We start from the raw sequence: 18,399 nt of genomic DNA on the forward strand, positions 1-18,399 counted from the left end.
GCTCCTGACTGGAAGCTTACCATTATCATTGAAAAGGAAGGTGTACAATCAGTGCATTTTACCAGTGCTGACATACGGGGCCGAAATTTGGAGGCTGACAAAGAAGCTTTAGAACAAGTTAAGGACCGCGCAAAGAGCGATGGAACAAAAAATGCTAGGCATAACGTTAAGAGACAGAAAGAGAGCGGTTTGGATCAGAGAACAAACGGGTATAGACCATATTCTAATTGACATCAAGAGAAAAAAATGGAGCTGGGCATGTCATGTTGTGCGTAGGTTAGATGACCGGTGGACTATTAGGCCTGCAGAATGGGTGCCAAGAGAAGGAATGCACAGTCGAGGACTGCAGAAGACTAGATGGGGCAATGAAATTAGGAAATTCGCGGGTGCTAGTTGGAAATGGTTGGCGCAGGTCAGGGGAAATAGTAGATTTTAGGGAAAGGCCTTCGTCCTGCAGTGGACATGAAACAGGCTGATTATTATTATTATTATTATTATTATTATTATTATTATTATTATTATTATTATTATTATTATTATTATTATTATTATTAAAAAATAATGATGATGGGACGGGCATTTCCCCAAATCATTAAAGTAAAAAAGATTTTATTTGTCAGGTATGAGGGCCATTTGAATTTTCTTAAATGGCACCAAACAAGGCATGAGAAAAAGAAATTGGCAGAAATCGCGTATGCATTTTTTTCTTTGTCATTATCATAAGACTTACTACAATGTAAGTTGCTAGACATACTTTATTTTAGAACAATTTCGGCACTATTTTATTTCTCTATTTCGCTCTTACAAGTGACCAGAAGCAATTTACAATGAATGGTCGGATACGAAAGCCCTACAATACTTCTATCTAAATGTCTGCAGAACATGAGAAGCGTTTTTGAACGGTTATACTAAACAAAACTCGACAATAAGCTGGTTACAAAGTCATACACTGGCGGTAAAAGGAAGTCATGTTACTTCTTTTCATTATTTGCTTCAAGGTTATTGTTTGTGAATGCGAACATTGCCAAGCTCTGTAGTTTATATAGGCGATGTTCGCGCGTTTTAACATGCATCAGAATTGTGTTCAAAATTATACGACATCTTGACGCCGCGTGCACCCCTAGGATGTATGTTTATTGTCACTTGTTTACTCTCCCCGTAAAAACCTTCGTTAGAGATTTGACAGTGTGAACAAATAAAATTAGTAATGAAGAAAACTGCGTCCAAACCTTTTTCATCAGACATCGTTGTTGACCTGTCGATTGACCAAATACGTGTTCAAGATTACTTCATTTCACACGTCTAGTAATTATTCTATATATTAGTGTTTCATCACTCGTTCAGTTATTCTGAATGGCAATACCTACTGTGGATCACAGAACTAGAGAAATTTGAGAAGAACGCGGCGAAATAACATGCGCTGTATGTTCAGTTATCATTGTTAATGCGAACAGTTAAATAATGACCACTCAATACTAGGCGTCGCAGAGAATGAGATTAAATAATAGACTAAATGAGTTCTCATTGGCAAGACGGCTATACCTGCACGCATGGCGACTATAGCATTCTTCTTCCGCTGCACTTTATATGGGCAGTGTGTAATGACGGCGCACATGGTCACTACATATTATCTCATACAACCTTATAAAAGTATAGTTTTGCTTGACAACGTTTGAATGAACGGACCATTCTTCTGCATCACACCTACGTAATAAATGTCCTTAGGAACCATGCGAAGCTATACGAAACTGTCGCCATCAACACTGTCATGAACATGTCGCATAGTTCTTTACATACATTTATTGTCGTAAAAAACACATCTATCTCGATTTTTTCATACTTTACTTGCCGATCGTGCCAACACCAGGGCGATGGTGACGCCCCCAGTCGCCGGCTACGTCGTCGAGTTGTACGGCTACAGGAAAGGCACCATGCTCATGTTTGGAATCTTGGTGATATGGGTAAGTCGATACGCACCCAATGCGTTTAGGTGAACTCCCGAGTCGGTTCTCCGCTTCGGGCTTACACTTACTTCCAATCAGAGGCAGGATATGTTTGTATAGCCACACAGCGGAAAGCTGTACCGATTTATTGGAACTGATAGCTTTGGAGGTCAGTACAGAACACACCCGACATCTCCACAACACCCATGCACGGATGTTCAGCTTTGGTACGGCACGGTGGCTTCAGGGCTTCAATGCCCACTAGAATATTCTGCGTAGTTTTGCAACAGCGCAACGAGATGGAGAAAGAGGGCATTGAGGCATCAAATAAGCTGGTATAGAAGTATCAAAAGCGAAGAAATATAACCACGAGAACACAACGGCCATTGTCACTATACTGATCTGCGTCCGTATAGGCTCGTTACTCTTGCCCTTCGTCCCGCTTCATAGCCAATGTTCGTCAAAGCCTCATCTCACCTGCTCAATCAATAACTGAGATTTTAACTACTCCATAGGTACCAGGAGAGCAGCCGTCATTGCGAGTGGCCACGCATGCGCATTTCTTGCATCACTGTGCGTCCTCTGTCAGACAGCGCACGGGGTCTGGCAAGCGCGCGAACTGCATTCTGCATTCATACCCGAAAGTGATGGAGCGAGGTAGCGTGCGTGGTGTGCGTTCTAGCACGTCGCCAGAGCGACACGAAGGTTGCCCTTCATATGACACAGCGTTTCTTTCGGCTTTGCGCACGCTCGCGTTATGTCGGGGTACATTGGAAGACTTACAGATTGGACCTTCTTACACACGCGTGAAAATATCGCGTCCACTAGGTGGGATTCGTGGCTGCAAAATCGATGCCCATTCCAAGATCACAAACTTCGCTCTTGTTATAAAACATGCGCCTGAAATGGGAAATCGTGGTGCGTCTATAGACCCGACCACAGCGCGCGCACAAGAGGCGCAAAAATATTGAGACGCATATGAAGCGCTTGTTGCGCGCGCCTCTCTTTTCTCGGCCACCGTGCAGCAGCTGTTCCTGCCTTCGCCATTTGTCGGCCAGTTTTCGCAGCAGCGCAGCGACAGCTGTGGGGGCCAACCGACGCGCGCTGTCGGTGGACGCCGTGTGACGCAGCTGCACACTTCGCGACATTCGTTCGCGCACCCAGGTGTCATTCGATCGAAGTATTCCCCGAATGATCATCGCCATAAAAATTTGTTTCCTGCGTGGGTGCATTCAAAAGTACTGCGCCAGCAAGTCGCATGCGTTCTTTGATTAACTTTACTCGGCTTTACAATTTTGGAAAGGGAGGAAGCCTAACTAAAGCTTGAAATGTTTGTCTACGTGCATGTGCGAAGCTTTAATCCACATCCGATCCAATGCACACTAGAAGCGATACAATGTGTTGACACTAAATATACATGAATACACCTACTAACATTCGCCCACATCACGACACATACTGTTAGAACCACCCCTGAGAGCGTTAAAAAAACCCAGGTGGTCAAAATTAATCCTGAGTGTCCCACTTGGCATGCCTCATAATATGATCATGGTTTTTGCACGCAAAACCCCAACATGTACTTTTTTAATTTTCATAGGAAATAATTTCTGTCTCTTCTTGAAATTCACCAGAAAAGGCGGAACAACGCTGTCATGGGCGAGTAAAAAACAGTTCGAAACAAAACTTTTATAAAATTTGGCAGTGTAGGTATTCCATTGCCTGTGCTGAAAAGGTATTTATCCTTACCTCACCTTGCAGGCACCCGCCACTGTGGCTCTCTGGCTACACTCTGTCTTCGGTGCGAAGGAAGCAATTGCAACGTCGAAAAGTTCCTCGGGTCCACTGAATCAAGCAGGAACGTCACGCATATGAGTTGCCTCGTAGTTTCATTCGTTGTACACATTCTCCTCATTTGTTTCATCTGTATTAATAAATTACTTTTCTATCAACAATCTATTTCATAAAAGACGGCGCCAGAAAGCAATCCGCCAAACTTTCTTTTTTTGACAGTGCAGCTGTCTGTGGCTAGGATCCCGGGATTTCTTCATGGCGTAACGTCAACAGAAAACTATCATCATCTGTGGTTCATTCCCCCATATGCAACAGCTCATACACCCATAAGGCAAAGGCTACAAGCACTCAGTAAAGTGAAGCAAAGAGTGCACCCATTTTTACAGCCAAGCTGTTAAGCTCTCGGTGGTCGGCATCTTTCGTGTCCGTCCATGAACAAAGATTACTATCATCAGCGTTGGTTCATACCTCCCTAAGCAAGCAAAAATGCAACGGCTCATCCCCCTCGTAATGCAGAGACTACAAGCACTCAACAAAGAGCACCGAACAGGGCATACATTCATTGAAATCACTCATTCAACGTACAGAACAGCGTACGTTTCAATAAAGAACAAGTTTAAAACAAGGATCTATGATTGTGCTCTGTTTATTGCTGCCATTCCGCTTCCCCTTTATTTACAGATTATCTTCGTGGGTGCTTGAGTAAATCTTTCCACCGTTTATGTATACGCCGAGGCATTTATATTGCTTGACTATGGGCATGGCTTGCTGTTGAATTGACACCACGTAATTACTCGTCTCTTCATAAAAGATCATAACACGCGATTTCTCTCTACTAAACTTCAGGCCTAGATTTGTCGTTGCGTTGCCACACATATTCGCAAGTTTCTGTAAATATCTTGCATTGTCCGCTAGTTGCACTATGCAGTCCGCATGCATCAGTCTAGGATCTTGTGTTGCACCCTTGACCCATTATGCATTTAGGGTAAACCAAACCCTAATTCAGTGATTTCCAGTCGTGTTTCTATGCCATTAACATAAAGCGATAAGGAGAGCAGTAGCCGCCTCGTGGAGGCTATTGTAACCATAAGAGTGACGCCATGCCCTCCGAGATCGGACCGCGCGGCGCTCGATTGCAGAGGCCATGGGAACGCCATAAACAGGCTGAGCAGGTTAAGCAATCATAGCGCCCTAACTTCATTTACGTAACATCGATGCTGTGTGGCTATTGGGTGCCTTCGCATGACGTCATGGGAGAGTACAATGTAGCATCTAGAGCCAAGAAGATTCGAGTTGAGGGTTACTCTCATTTTGCTAATTATCATAATTCATTTTGTTGTTAGTTCTTCGTCATGTTAGCAAAAGACCTAGAGTGAAAATGGTGACCTTAAGGAAGTGTTGTAGGGCCCTTGAACCTATGTCTTTGATGGAATAGCACATTATATTCAGTCATTATTTTTTAATTTAGTTGATTTTCTATGATTTAGGCCTTCTGTATGTGCCACTTAGTGTGTGCCTATTATTGACTGATCCTCTTGAATGGGTATGTGCCATGCTAGAAAAGGCATTATCCACATTGAAACAAAAAAGGGTAGTGAAATGTCCTCAGTGCAACAAATTTACGCCTTCACGCACATAATTCTTTCCTGAGGTTTGGCGAGTCTGTGCAGTCATCTTGCCGAGTAAGGTGGGTTGGTCCTGGAGATAGTGCAACACAAACAGGGCTGATCCCGGTGATGGCTTGATGAAAAGTGGGCCTAAAAAGGATACAGTGCAATTCGTAGTTTTATTTATTTATTTATTTATTTATTTATTTATTTATTTATTTATTTATTTATTTATTTATTTATTCTATACTGCTGGCCTGGGTGCCAGGCCTTAATCAGGAGTGATCATGCATAATTGTTTTTTTGTTTGCAAAGAGTTGCAACACAACGCCACAACGACATGGTGAAAAATACAAACATAACTGAACACAGAGAAAAAAAAGAACATTGCATTATCTATAATGACATGTATCATTATACAACCATTACAATGAGAAAACAAAAACAGGATTGGTTCCTGAGTGCATTTATGAATAACTCGACTGTTTCCCATTCTACAATATCAGCTGGTAGAGAATTCTATTCACGGGTTGTTTTCGGAAAAAAAAAATGAACCTTTCAACGTATCAGTGCGATTTATAAAATCTACAACTTTCTTAGGGGGTCAAAAGCGCACTGTACCCTCTGGGGCTGGTTTTGCATACAACGCCTTACCAATTCAACGCGCCGTGGTTGCTCAGTGGCTATGGTGTCGGGCTGCTGAGCACAAGGTCGCGTGATCGAATCCCGTCCATGGCGGCCGCATTTCGATGGGGGCGAAAACACCCGTGTACTTAGATTTAGGTGCACGTTGAAGATCCCCAGGTGGTCGAAATTTCCGGAGTGCTCCACTACGGCGTGCCTTATAATCAGAAAGTGGTTTTGGCACGTTAAACCCCATAATTTAATTTTTTTAATTTACCAATTCAAATTTTATCATGAAAATCTAAATAAAAGAATTTCAACCTTTCCGTACTTCTTTGTCGCCCTTCAAGTTCCGTTTCTGTAAGAGGAGTGAGGGTGACGTCTGCCAGCTATAACAAAGAAAAATGGTATAGATTTTCTTTGAACTCTGTCTAGCTTTCTTTATGTTGAGCACAGTAAAGGGATTCTACAAGACAGCTGCGTATTGCAACGACGGTCTAATAAATGTCGTATGTGTGAAAAGTTTTATGTCCGGCGTGGCCTTTTCAGGTCTCCTCCTTAGACAACAGAGCATTTTTCATGGTCCCTTCTTCAATTTACTCCACATGGTCATTCCATTTTAAGTCAGGTGTGAGTAATAATCCCAAGTATTTATGTCTAGTGACCTCTGACAGAGCATGATCATCAGTGCGGTAAGTAAACAAAAATGATTATTTCTTCCGCCTCACTCTCATTATGACTGTTTTTTTTGCAATTATTTGTCATCTGCCAATTTATAAACCTGCATGTGTGCAATGTGGATAATGCTGTGTTTAAAGTTCCTTGATCACTCGGACCGCGAATTTCTTCATATATAGTATGCAATCGTCTGCAAAACGTTTTGTTTCTACACATACATTTTGTACGAAGTTATTGATGAGTAACAGGAAAAACAATGGCCCTAAAATTGACCCCTGTGGGAATCACGTGGGCAGCGTAGTGGGAGTTCCGCGTCTTGATATTTTACAAGGCAGGCACCAAATCGCTATGCTGCAAAACGCGGTTGCGCAAGATTAAAGATGTTGTAGTATTTATTTAACCGCTTCACGAAAGCTTCGCTTCAGAGACTCAACATGTGGATTGGATCTGCATAATTTTTCAGACTTTCTGTGCAGCTCACGAATACCTCCTTAGTTTTCTTCAAAATTAGTTTGTAATTGTTCATAGAATATGAAGTGAACGTAATGTTGCTTAAACAAGTTTGAAACAGGACTGTTTCGTTCTGGAGTTAAACTAGAACTGAACGTTTTTTTAACAGGAACGAAAACTGTAATGAGAAAAGTTCCAGTTTGACACTCGCACTGCTCACACTACAAGCACTGCGCCAAATGACCGATAATAACGAATAAACTGTAGTATACTTGAGGAAATAATTTGCTTTCGGGTTTTCTAAGCACTGAAAAAAATGCAAATGTCACGATTTTATAGGTCTCTATGTATTCCATTTCAAAAACAGGTTCTCATACACGGTAAATGCCCATTCAGTATTCTATACAATGTTTATATTCTATATGTATATTGTTCACATGTGAAATAAACAGCTCTAAAAAAAGCTTACTACGTTCACTACGTATCACTACCTATCACTTAAGTCACCATGACAAAAATAAACACGAAAGCACCTTGAATCTCGCAGGCCATGAATTGCGGATGGCACTTTGTTGCAAGGTCAATAGATGACGCTTGCATCCCGCGATAAAAGAGCGAGCTTGAATCATGACATTTACCCCCATTCCGTTTCAAAGCGAATGCCAGTATCACACTCGATCACCATCCACTAAATGCAGGTTTGAAGCTTTACTAGGCAAAAAGGAAAAGCGCGTACGTTAGCACGTATTTCACGAATTATATATGAGGGCGCATGTGCCGTGTGTGATTGCTTGCTGTTACAGAACAGCGTTGAATTGTCACCTACACACTCTTCTCAAGGTCACTTGGCAGTCTTGAACGTTGAATTGATGAGTCGAGGCTCACAAGTGCTGTTCTTAGTAATTTAGCTTAGTTAAGGTAATCAAATAGTCAATAAAGCAAAAATTTTTTCAGTTTTTTTTCTTTTTTATATGATCGTTTTCGCCATCTATAATAATTTAAATGTAGATCTCTACGATCTATAGAATTAAGTCATATTTTGTTGCAGTAGGGCTTTTGTGTGGCATACAAGAAGAAGTTTGTGAAATATGCTCCACCTCTCTCCTATTATTAACGCAACACCAATATGAGGATGATGAAGGCCTCTGCAAGTATATAACGCGTATTTTCAGGTCGCCTACTGAACGAAGGTGTTCCACCGCACCGAGGCTTGTGACGCTTGGGTGATCAATCCGCTTCTCCAGCTGTGGAGACATATGTATCCGAAGGGTCATGACGGGTTTCATTGAAAGCGTCCAGCGAACGCGGCGCCGAGGCCAAAAACGCACTCATGAGGCGTTCGTCATTGAAATGCACTGTATGAGATGCGGGTAAATGTGGCACCGTGTCACCCTGCGGTGTCTCTTCTTGCCTGCTTTGCAAATGCGTTCTGTTCGGCTTTTGGATCACTGCCTTGCGTTTATCATTCGCCTTGGTCGCAGTGCGTCATGAAGCGCTGCTGTAGAAGCATTTGATGCAACCCATACGAGATGCTTACATCTATTTTTATACAAATGACTACGGAAAGTATGCTAGAGAAACAGCTGGTTTGTTGGCCTTAGGTGTTGAGTTCACCTCGTGTCCTCTGTATTTGTTCTTTGGGCAGGTCAGCAATTACTAATTCGTCTACATTAACCCACCCATCGCATGCCGCACACAAATTTCTTGGGACTTCAGTTCGAGCATGCTTGTAGAAATGTGCTGAACACTCTCAGTGCCATTTGCAATATCAAGATCTGCAAATAACAGCGTTGTAATGAATGAGCCACGGTCACTGACCCTACTTTCACTGTCGCCCGTAATTCAACTACATCTTTGCCTTGCCGCTCACACAGCGACTGCACCCACTGTGTCGACACGGGCTTCCTGCCTCGATGCACCAGCCTTGTATCGAAGCCCTTCGACAACCTCCTCCTGCTGTAGCAAACGGGAAAACCACACGTTTCCGCTGAGGCAAGTTGGATCCACATACGCAGCTGCGGCGCAGGCTGTCTAGACTCTCGCGTGCATACGTCGCGGCGCCAAAACAATCGCGCGACGCCTCATTCACCAGTGCGAGCGCTGTTTGTGGCTTTAGTTCCCTCTGCTTTCACTGGGCCTGACCTTGCTATCCATGCGAAAAAAGAAGGCAGGCGCGTCTGTGCCATACGCTTCCACACTTTCTGAGGCTTGAAGACAGGCATTCGGCCCCGAGTGCAACCGTTCATCTACACTGCGTTGGAAATGCCGGACGGCCAGGGTTTAGGTTCCAGTGGACAGCACATATCCTACGCTCCGGTTGTGGTTGGTTCCGATGACAGAGAACTTGTGGCGATCAGCAAGGATGAGACGACCGAAACCGATAAACTGTCGCAGGGCGTCGATGGAGTGGACTTCACTGGCACGTACTCACCGGTTGACAAGAAGAAAAGCATTCTGGAAAGACACAAGAGGAAAATTTGTCTCCTTCCCATGATCCACACTCAGTTCTGGGTGGCTGCAGCGTATTCACTTTTGGCGCCACTTTTTCCGGCTCTGGTGAGGTTTTTGTTTCTGCATGGCGCCGCTGATAGGAATGTTCACGCGCGGTGAACGTAACAAAATTAACCTGCACATACATATCTCATGGCGTATTTAGCAACTGCTTTAATGTTGGTAAGAGAGTAATGCGGAAAAGAAAATGACAAAGGCTCGATAAACCACAATGTTAATATAAGATAGAATAAGAAAGAAAAACTGAAATCGCACTTCCCTCCATTAGTGTCGTGATCATCTCACAAGTGCTTGTTGTGTCGGAAATGTATACGTAACGGCATTTTAGATGACAGTATTGTATTCAGGTCGCGTGCTTCTAGACTGACGTGGTTGAAGCTGAGGAATTGTGAGGCTTCATTTTCCAGCTTGTCACTTTCATATTTAACCAGGCACACGAAACTAAACTTGCTATGACGGTTGGGCGTGTCTTTAGTAAATTAGAAATACGACAACATCATTGCACAATTTTCACCAGCGTTGAGAATAGAATAAATGCGTTGGGGTGATAACAAAGGTGGCCACCTGCAACGGATGTGGAAAGCCGAAGACGGTTGAAGTTCTCGGTACTGCTCGTGCTCGCCCCGTTTGACCGCCAACCAAACCGCTGCCGTGACGTTTCTAATTCGCCACAGATAACTGCCGATACAACGCAATGTTCCACTGCATTGGCGGCTTCACTGTTTGCTGCTGTAAGAGCAGAATTTTAATTTATGCCTTTCATATACCTTTATTGGAAATTAGTGCGAGAATGCTAGTGCTAAGGACCAACCTTATAATTAATATTCTAAGTAAGCAAAGTATATAAATGGACTCGCATTTTCTTGTATTCCTCTTAAGTACAAATACAAGGGTTCTTCAAAAATAAATCTAAACACGTTTATGCGTGACGCACCCACAAACGAAAACTCAATGCGGGACTTAAGATGTGTCGAACTTTGTTCGCCTGCACCCACATTCGTGGTAATGAAAGTTCACTTTCTCAAAGGTTCAGCAACACTCGACGTGTTTTTCTTAAAGGCATTCTTCTATGCATCCGCATATTGAACAGAGTTGTTATCTGGGCCGCTAGTTGTTATCTCACTCGATTGGACTAGATTGGCCTAGGCCGCGATATCGGCGCAGCCTGGACAATCGCGCGAGGCGAAATCGAACGTCGGCTTTTCGAACGTGTACAAGATAGCGGCCCTGGGCGAGTCGAAACAGTTCAGTGATGATAGCGATCACCACACTACGTAGAACAGGGGACCTAAAACCGAGAAGCTAAAAAGGATACAGCACTGTCTTCCAACTAAATTTTATTGGACAACAGTAGGTTATGTAGATTTTTGTTGTTTCTTCTTTGTTCTCGTTTTCCACTTATATAAACCTACTGTTGTTCAATAAAATTTAGTTGGAAGAAAGCGCTGTGTCCTCGTGACCGTCTCGGTTATTACTCCTTTGTTCTGCGTAGTGCGCTGATCAACATCATGACTACATATTCAATTGTTCTGATATATTTCTCTCTGTCAACTCATCACTACAACATTTCCGAAACGTGCTACAACATCTCGACCCATAAGCGAAAGTTATGATTGATATTTTTTCCCCTTGCCATTTTTAGGCTGTTTCCAGAGGTCTTGAGGCCTGGGAGTATGGATTTGCTTTTTCTTTGGGAAAGATAACCACATTAATAGGGTCAGCATGGGCAAAAAAACTGGTAAGTCTGAATGCTTATTGCAAAAGAAAACAGTTTCGGGAGCATGTGATTGTCAACTTATCTTAATAAGCACGCTATACCACTTTATATTTATTCTGGTAATCGCTCATTCTAACTACATTCTTTAGTTGTGCTGGTAAAGTTAACCTGTTTAACTTATGAAAGTTATATTCTTTAGTAGCGCTGCTTGATTAACATGTTAAACTTTTGGTCAAACTTGATTCATACTGTCGAAGTTGTGTGATCCCTAAAAGTGCTCAGACATATAAGCCTTCGCGTCGTGCTTTCCGCATTTCTTGTCTGTTTCTTTAGATACAGCAGACATCTCCAAAATCTGTATATCTTATTGGACAAGTGGGATACTTCCTGGCAAACGCGGTGTATGGGTAAGTAACCACATTGCCAACAACCTGTTTGAGAGGCGCAGTAAACTTGAGCTCGTCTAAAAACATCCGTGGAGACTGAATTTTCATGTCTTGAGCGAATGTTTCAAAATTTGTTATGTCAGTCATGGACGCCTGAAAGATGAATTTTAAGCAAGTACAGAGTTAACACAAAAGTTATATGTAACAAGTTGTACATACAATGTGTCCAGAAATAATGCACCATGTTTAAAAACAAGCGAAGTTTTCTATGCGGCGAAACCAAATGCGTGTTATTAAAGCACTCTCAAGAAACAGTGTTTTTGTGTTGTTCATAATTAATTGGCATATAACTATTCATTGACTGACGCTTCATTATTATATTTGCAGCAAACATGTAAACACTACATAGTAGAACACATTTGAAAACAACAATTTTAAACACATGTGACGCGCTATTTATTGTGTAAATATTTTCCGTGTTTAAAAGAAAGCTCACGAAATATTAAAGAAAGCCGATCCGGCAGTGCTACTCTCAGACACGCTGCAAAGATCTAATTTTGCCCATATCCTTGACCATTCTGGTCATAAATGCGACAAGTCGCCTTTCTTCGACACGGCTGCTCCTTGGACGGGCATGTTTGAGTTGACCTCATGCGGAAAAGCAGGAGCGTGCCCTGCGCTTTGGTAGCTTCGCTGTGGCAGGCTTTTAACGTGGTCGCGAACGGCCCTGTGCTCAGAGCCGAGGGTAAGAATTTGGTTGCCATACCGAGACAAACTCTCTGTGAAAGTGATGCAACTGAGCGCGTTTACTTCCTTGGTGATGTGTTTGAGAGCACATGCGTGTCTTGAACACTGCGTGTTTCCGCAAGGATCTGCTATAGCCCGCAAGGAAGCTTCACGCCTTCTTACATTTTTAAGAACTGTTCGACAGATGGTGAGTGCGTCGGCGACAATGAAAGAGACGTTCGTGCGGAGCAATTGCCAGCCTCAATCGCCAGACTAAACTTGCATGCCTATAGCACCACCAATACCACCATGCACCAGGGGCTTGGACATTGTCGAATGCCGCTGTCTCTTATTGGTGCAGAGGGTTGCTACGGCCTCTCTGGTTGGCTCAAATTGCCGCCATTACAGAATTTCACGATGTCCAGGACAACATCCCGCGAGCGAGAAGGCTCTTTATACCGCAAGAACTGTTTGACTTCCGTTTTATAATAAAATGAAAACTACGTCATGGCCCAACAAGGTGGTGCCAAGCCTTTACCCCTTCAAGCCACACGGGTAGTCATTTCTGATCTATTTGTTCCATTCGCGGAAAGTGAATGGAGCTGTCGAGTTTCGATACACTTCATTCCCCTTCGGCAGCGAAGTTCGGGCGTTATCTCGGCGGTTTCTTCGAGATTGGTTCAGGATACTGAGGCATGAAGGCCAAACTTATCGTAACATAATAAACGGCTCGCCGTGTCACTTGCTTGAATTGGCGTGGCTTCAGGCCGAATACACTCTTCTTCGTTTGGGGTAGGTGGCGCGTTGCAGCTATTTATGTATTTCGTAGGCTTTCCTACAAACGGAAAAGAAGAGTCCACGTACCATTTGCATTAACGTATTCGAATGTGCTCTACTTGTAAAATCCAGTGTTGAAATACCGGCTGTAAATATAAGTCGACCAAGAAACGTTCCCCAAGTGCTCACCTCCTGTGGCAACGTCAGATGCTCAACATCTGCTTTGGCGGTGCCCTGGAACGCGGACGATCAGATTTCAGATACCAAGAAAGGTTGGACTGAAGACAGATGTATACCTGAAAGCCATACTCGTTGAGTGACGGACCATAAGTGTGCAGATATATTGCTGCAGTTCCTGCATGATGCTGAGTTACAAGATTTTATTGGATTTTCTTTTATTTCCCACACGCCTTCCGGCAAATGTTCCCAGAATGAAAAACAAATGTAAAGTAGTGTAACATAATAAACAAGAAGGTAAATATACTAGGGACTTCATAACCTCCAGGACGTTTTTATTATTTTTTAGAGTGGTCACAGAGTACGACCTTTAGGGGCTAACATAATAAACGACAAGAGTTTCACAGTTCTATGTTTCCCCGCTTATATAAGATAGCTCTGCAGCAATAACTACAAAACTAAATTTAATTTGGAGACCTCAAGCTTATCTGTTCGTGAAGTACAATAGAAACGAAACTGAGTGCGAGGATTGCAGGAGTAACAAATTGCGGTCCTCTGAGTAGGGGGAGCAAATTTTGGCACGCCTGCTGTGGAACCACTAAGCGTGCCAGGTCGTTACATTCGAATGTGCACCGCTTAAAAAAGATAAATTTCATAACCCAAATCATCCTTCAATTCAATTAAAAATCAAAGGACTACTGCTTTCCAAGGCACATATAGTGAAAAGAGATGCTGCTTAAATTGAAGCTTGCAATCCATGTTACTTTGTTTCTTTCTTTGTCACCCATAGTGCCTTGTACTGGATTCCTGGAGACTACATGATGTTAGGTGTTGCTTTGTTCGGAGGTGCATTAGGTGGGTTGAGCGAATCTCTTTACTGCGTCGCTAGTTATGCAACAGCCACCGTTGTACTGGCGGACCACCTTGGCTTTGCTGTCGTGAGTTCATTTATTCAAAGCTCTTTCCTGCGACGTCAAGATTTCGCAAAATTCAGCCCCTACTCTCGCTATTCTAATTTTTCAGGCTGGGATGCAAGTCCTGTGGGGATTAGGCGGAGCAACGGGTGCCACACTTGGAGGCGCAATTGCAGACGTATGAACTGTTCACTTATCGCTGGCCACCACTGTTACTCTTGCTGTCTTTTTCTGACGGTATTTATGTTCGCTTATTTTTTTCGCCAACTATACCAATATCCCAAATACCAACACACAACTCTGGAGAGAAAAAGAAAGTAAAAGAAAAATAACAGCGAAAAACCGCCCAGTAACACAAGTCACAAGCAGCACAGGCGTAGAGCCACTCGGGCACCAGCAACCGAAAGGACGGTCTAGTGTTTGGGAGAGTCATCCATAACGTAGGGAGGAGTCCGCACTAGTATTAACTTTTCGGCGGCAACTGCGCCAGTAATTTCCACCTGCTACTCCATTTCATAAAAATTGGCAGTCACTTAGGCATCCTTACGTGATATTCAAATCCAGCTTAATCCTCTTTAATTCCCCTTCATACACTTTAATTCACTTTGCTCTACCTTAAGTCACCTTGCTCTAACTTCACAACTCTACCTTAATCCACCTAGCTCTAATATGCACCAACTTTTATCCACTTTGATCCTCCTTAATAAGCTTTAATTCATCTTCGTTCACTTTACTTAATCTTAATTCACTTTACTTCACCATAAGTAACCTTACTCTAAATTGTTCTAACTTCCATTCACTTTACTTCACTGTAATTCACTTTAAGTTAACATTAATTACCCATAATTACTACTATAGTTAACGTTTTTTTACCCTATACTACCTTCGGTATTACTACGGAAATCATACAAGAAGCTGATGACGTAAACTCGGCCCCAATGGCTGCGCCGTCACTTGTTCAACAACGCGTGCACTGGGCCACACGTTTACTCAGCCAGATGGCTGCCACGTGACGTGTGCGATGAGGCGCGCACTAGGTATACACCTTTTGCCAGCCAGAACCGTGGAGCCGCCGTGGCGTCATGGAAGCGAGTTCGTCTAGCACCCCGGAGGCCCTGGCTCGATTCCCACCCTGACCGAAATTTGATAAATTTTATTTTCAAATGTTTTAATTTCCTTTGTATACAGGAATCTCCCTTGGAAATGTGACGTGAATCCGAGCATTCCTTAACAGTTCTTTACTCTTTGCGCCGTCGGCCATTTTTGGTGCCTTCACTTGATCACGCCGGATATTCTGCCTGATGGGACATAATATGCTTTCGCATTAATAAGAAACTCACGCACTTGTGCGACTCAGCAAAGATTTATTAATTTATTTTTGGTCATGGCGTAATATGATTTTTTTCCTCTTTGTAATGCTTTTTGTAGGTCTTGGGGATGAATGAAATAACTGAAGCGATGGACCGAAGAGCGAAGGGAACGTTCCATTGATATTGTGTATCTCGCGACGCCCTTGTCACAACGTCTAGATGCATGCCCCTGTTTTTCCTCTTTCTTGCTTTTTGTCTTCCTCTCCGACATTAGCCAGCGAGTATGTTGTTGAACAGCTGCGAGGCAGTGGTCTGAACGAGATACTCTATTTTTCAATTATGTGTTTTGTGCGGTCCAAGTGTCCTGGGTTCCGCGCTTGTAATTTTATTTACCATCGCATTCACCTGAAGTATCATGCTACCTATGTCGCCGGAGAAATCTCTCCACTTTTCCCTAAAGCGACTATTTAACCTTCTCTAAGCAATGACTACAATCCAATCAGCTGTCGCGTTACTTTTCTCTCGTAGCTCTGGGGATATCCTGCGTCATTCTTCGTGATGTCATCGGGGTTTATGCTGTCCTCTCCTTTTATTGCGAAGTCACGGATCTTCCGAAGAAACCGAAAACGTGAGATTGGAAGTTCATGTTTAAGAGACTAATTGCTATATATATAAGAATGAGGCGGGAGGAACGGAACAGTTTTCACATTTGAATTGGTTGCCTAGTGCGTTTGTTACATCGATAAAAGCTGAACTGCTCTAAACTTACACTTTTACATTCGGCTACAATAACAACCAAGCTCTGTCTCCGAGGGCGATTGAGAAGCTTTGAAAAACAAAACGATCAAGCAACTCGTGTCCCACTCCGCCCTTTCTATTGGGAGGAGAAATGGCTGAAAAAAATTGGGACACATTACGTATGCAACTAAAATTTGTGTACTCCACTTTACACGCGGGCAGGTCGACACTGAACACGACCAAGGACCTCCACCACAGGTTCCTCCAGCCACTTATGGCTTTGGCAGTTTTGACACGATGTCCTTGGTTTGCACAGCAAGTTAGTTCGGAAGATCAGTGAAAAGAACGTCCTTGTGTCTCCTCTTCCTTCTGTGACTTTCACAGCTGCATTTCTGCAATCACTGCTCTTGTTATTGTTCTTGAAAAAGATTACTAATATTTTCTTGCATAGTCACATAAGCGCAATTGTAAAAAAAAAAAATTTTTTTTTCGAACTTCACGGTGGGCTCTTAAAGGTATGTTTCTAGCGGACTGCGGCTTGTTGTCGGGGGGTGTTAAATCCCAGTTTAGGTCAGTTTTCCGACGTCGAGGAAATGAACTTGTCATTCGATGTGCTAGCTATATCCTGAACATACGTTTCTTCCTCATGCCTTTCACTGCTTTATATGCTGGACAGTTCGTTTATCCTGCAATACATGTGCTTACATGTCGTAATTGTGTTCTAAAAAGGATTTAGCGGCAAAGCATAACGTCCGAGAATAAATAGTCGGTATTGATAGTAAGCCTGCGGTCTAAACGATGACAAAAAATGCTCTAGGTTGGAGATGGTTGGTATAGCATCCCACTGAGCATCCTGAGCATCCCACTATATAGCATCCCACTGTATAGCATCCCACTGAGCATCCCACTAGCATCCCATCATGATGTCGCATTCTTCCCAAGGGCACATGAGGGGGCAAAATAACCTTTAACATGAAAAAGTTGCTTATTAGGGATAAAAGCACGGTGACAGAATACACTACAGAAAACGCACGTTTTTCAAGATTTTTTCATCGGCACCTAGGCCCTGCTTGTTCTTTTTTTTTTTGTCGGAAATGCAACAGCAAAGCCGGCAGTAAGGTATCTTTCGCAACCGAAAACACAATTTTTTGTTCACCTGCAGTCTTCCACGACCAAGCGGCTATAGAGTAGGACGGAAATTTTATGTACAATGGCGCCATTTATGACGGGCTATTTCAACTACGTAGCTCAAATCGTGTTAAAGTATTTGAACTCGCTCACACCTTCACCGTCCCCTTCTTCCCGCCTCACCGCTAAATATAATTTATTTATAGATTTAATCATTGCTTTGGTGAAGCACTCACTAAAAACATTTCGAGCAAATACTGTGAGAACATATTATTATTGATCTAGTCGCATTCCTTTAGTTGACAGTAATTTCAGTTTCAGCTGCTCTTTATTTCTTTGTGTGTCAGTCCCTTTTCTTCTTTCTACAAAAATCTTGCGCTCATCATTTTCATTCAGGTGCTCCTTTTTATTTATTCACAGCTGCAGCTGGGGATCCACACGCAAATGGCGAGAATACCTGTGGGGAAACCAATATGAAGCATTATTGGCTGCTTCGGGATGCTAGGTTCATTTCTTATTTGTTCAACTTATTCCTCAATGGGCTAATATTTGGATTCCTCGAGCCAACATTAGAGCCTTATCTAAATCAGGTACGTCAAATAAATGTCATTCTTTTTTAAAAAGTACTCTTCCTTTTTTAAATGTAGCACGCTCACATGGCTTTCCATGCTTTCATGTACTAACCGTTTTTATTTTCTTCAGTTTCATCACAGTAATTCAGGCATTGGCAGTGTCTTCAGCGTATACGCCCTGACTTTCTGCGTTGCTTCTGCTGTGTGTGGTTTTATCTGCCACTGTAAGGTAAGCACGACCCCGTCAACCCATGTGTTCATATTCTAAACCTATCTATCCGTTAACAAAGCAAACAAGATGTCAAATAATATATTTGGTGTTACACACAAGCTCGCCCAAACGAGCAGCG

General features: G+C 42.9%; 2 protein-coding genes across 14 annotated transcripts in view; both read left to right on the top strand.

The window, feature by feature from the left end:
- The window catches only part of LOC126521227 (MFS-type transporter SLC18B1-like), a 51,796-nt gene extending 47,901 nt beyond the window's left edge, over nt 1-3,895 (top strand). For all 5 annotated transcript variants that reach the window (XM_050169858.3, XM_055065843.2, XM_050169859.3 and 2 more), the window contains 2 exons: nt 1,868-1,961; nt 3,702-3,895. In XM_050169858.3, the coding sequence (XP_050025815.1) occupies nt 1,868-1,961; nt 3,702-3,815 (208 nt within the window). In that variant the 3' untranslated portion in view covers nt 3,816-3,895. The remainder of the gene's footprint in view (nt 1-1,867; nt 1,962-3,701) is intronic.
- A 100-nt stretch (nt 3,896-3,995) lies between these two features.
- LOC126521228 (MFS-type transporter SLC18B1-like) overlaps nt 3,996-18,399 on the top strand; it is a 31,427-nt gene continuing 17,023 nt past the window's right edge. For 7 of the 9 annotated variants that reach the window (XR_008610330.2, XR_008610331.1, XR_011895088.1 and 4 more), the window contains exons 1-8: nt 3,996-9,649; nt 11,247-11,342; nt 11,655-11,728; nt 14,178-14,325; nt 14,411-14,479; nt 16,140-16,239; nt 17,898-18,067; nt 18,180-18,278. Coding sequence is in view for 4 of the 9 variants with exons in the window: in XM_055065844.2 (XP_054921819.1) it covers nt 9,356-9,649; nt 11,247-11,342; nt 11,655-11,728; nt 14,178-14,325; nt 14,411-14,479; nt 16,140-16,239; nt 17,898-18,067; nt 18,180-18,278 (1,050 nt within the window). In the remaining 5 variants the exon portion in view is untranslated. The remainder of the gene's footprint in view (nt 9,650-11,246; nt 11,343-11,654; nt 11,729-14,177; nt 14,326-14,410; nt 14,480-16,139; nt 16,240-17,897; nt 18,068-18,179; nt 18,279-18,399) is intronic. The other 2 variants (XR_008610329.1, XR_007597204.2) reach the window with 1 other exon arrangement.

This window comes from Dermacentor andersoni, chromosome 6, assembly GCF_023375885.2.
Source record: "Dermacentor andersoni chromosome 6, qqDerAnde1_hic_scaffold, whole genome shotgun sequence".
Taxonomy (NCBI): domain Eukaryota; kingdom Metazoa; phylum Arthropoda; class Arachnida; order Ixodida; family Ixodidae; genus Dermacentor; species Dermacentor andersoni.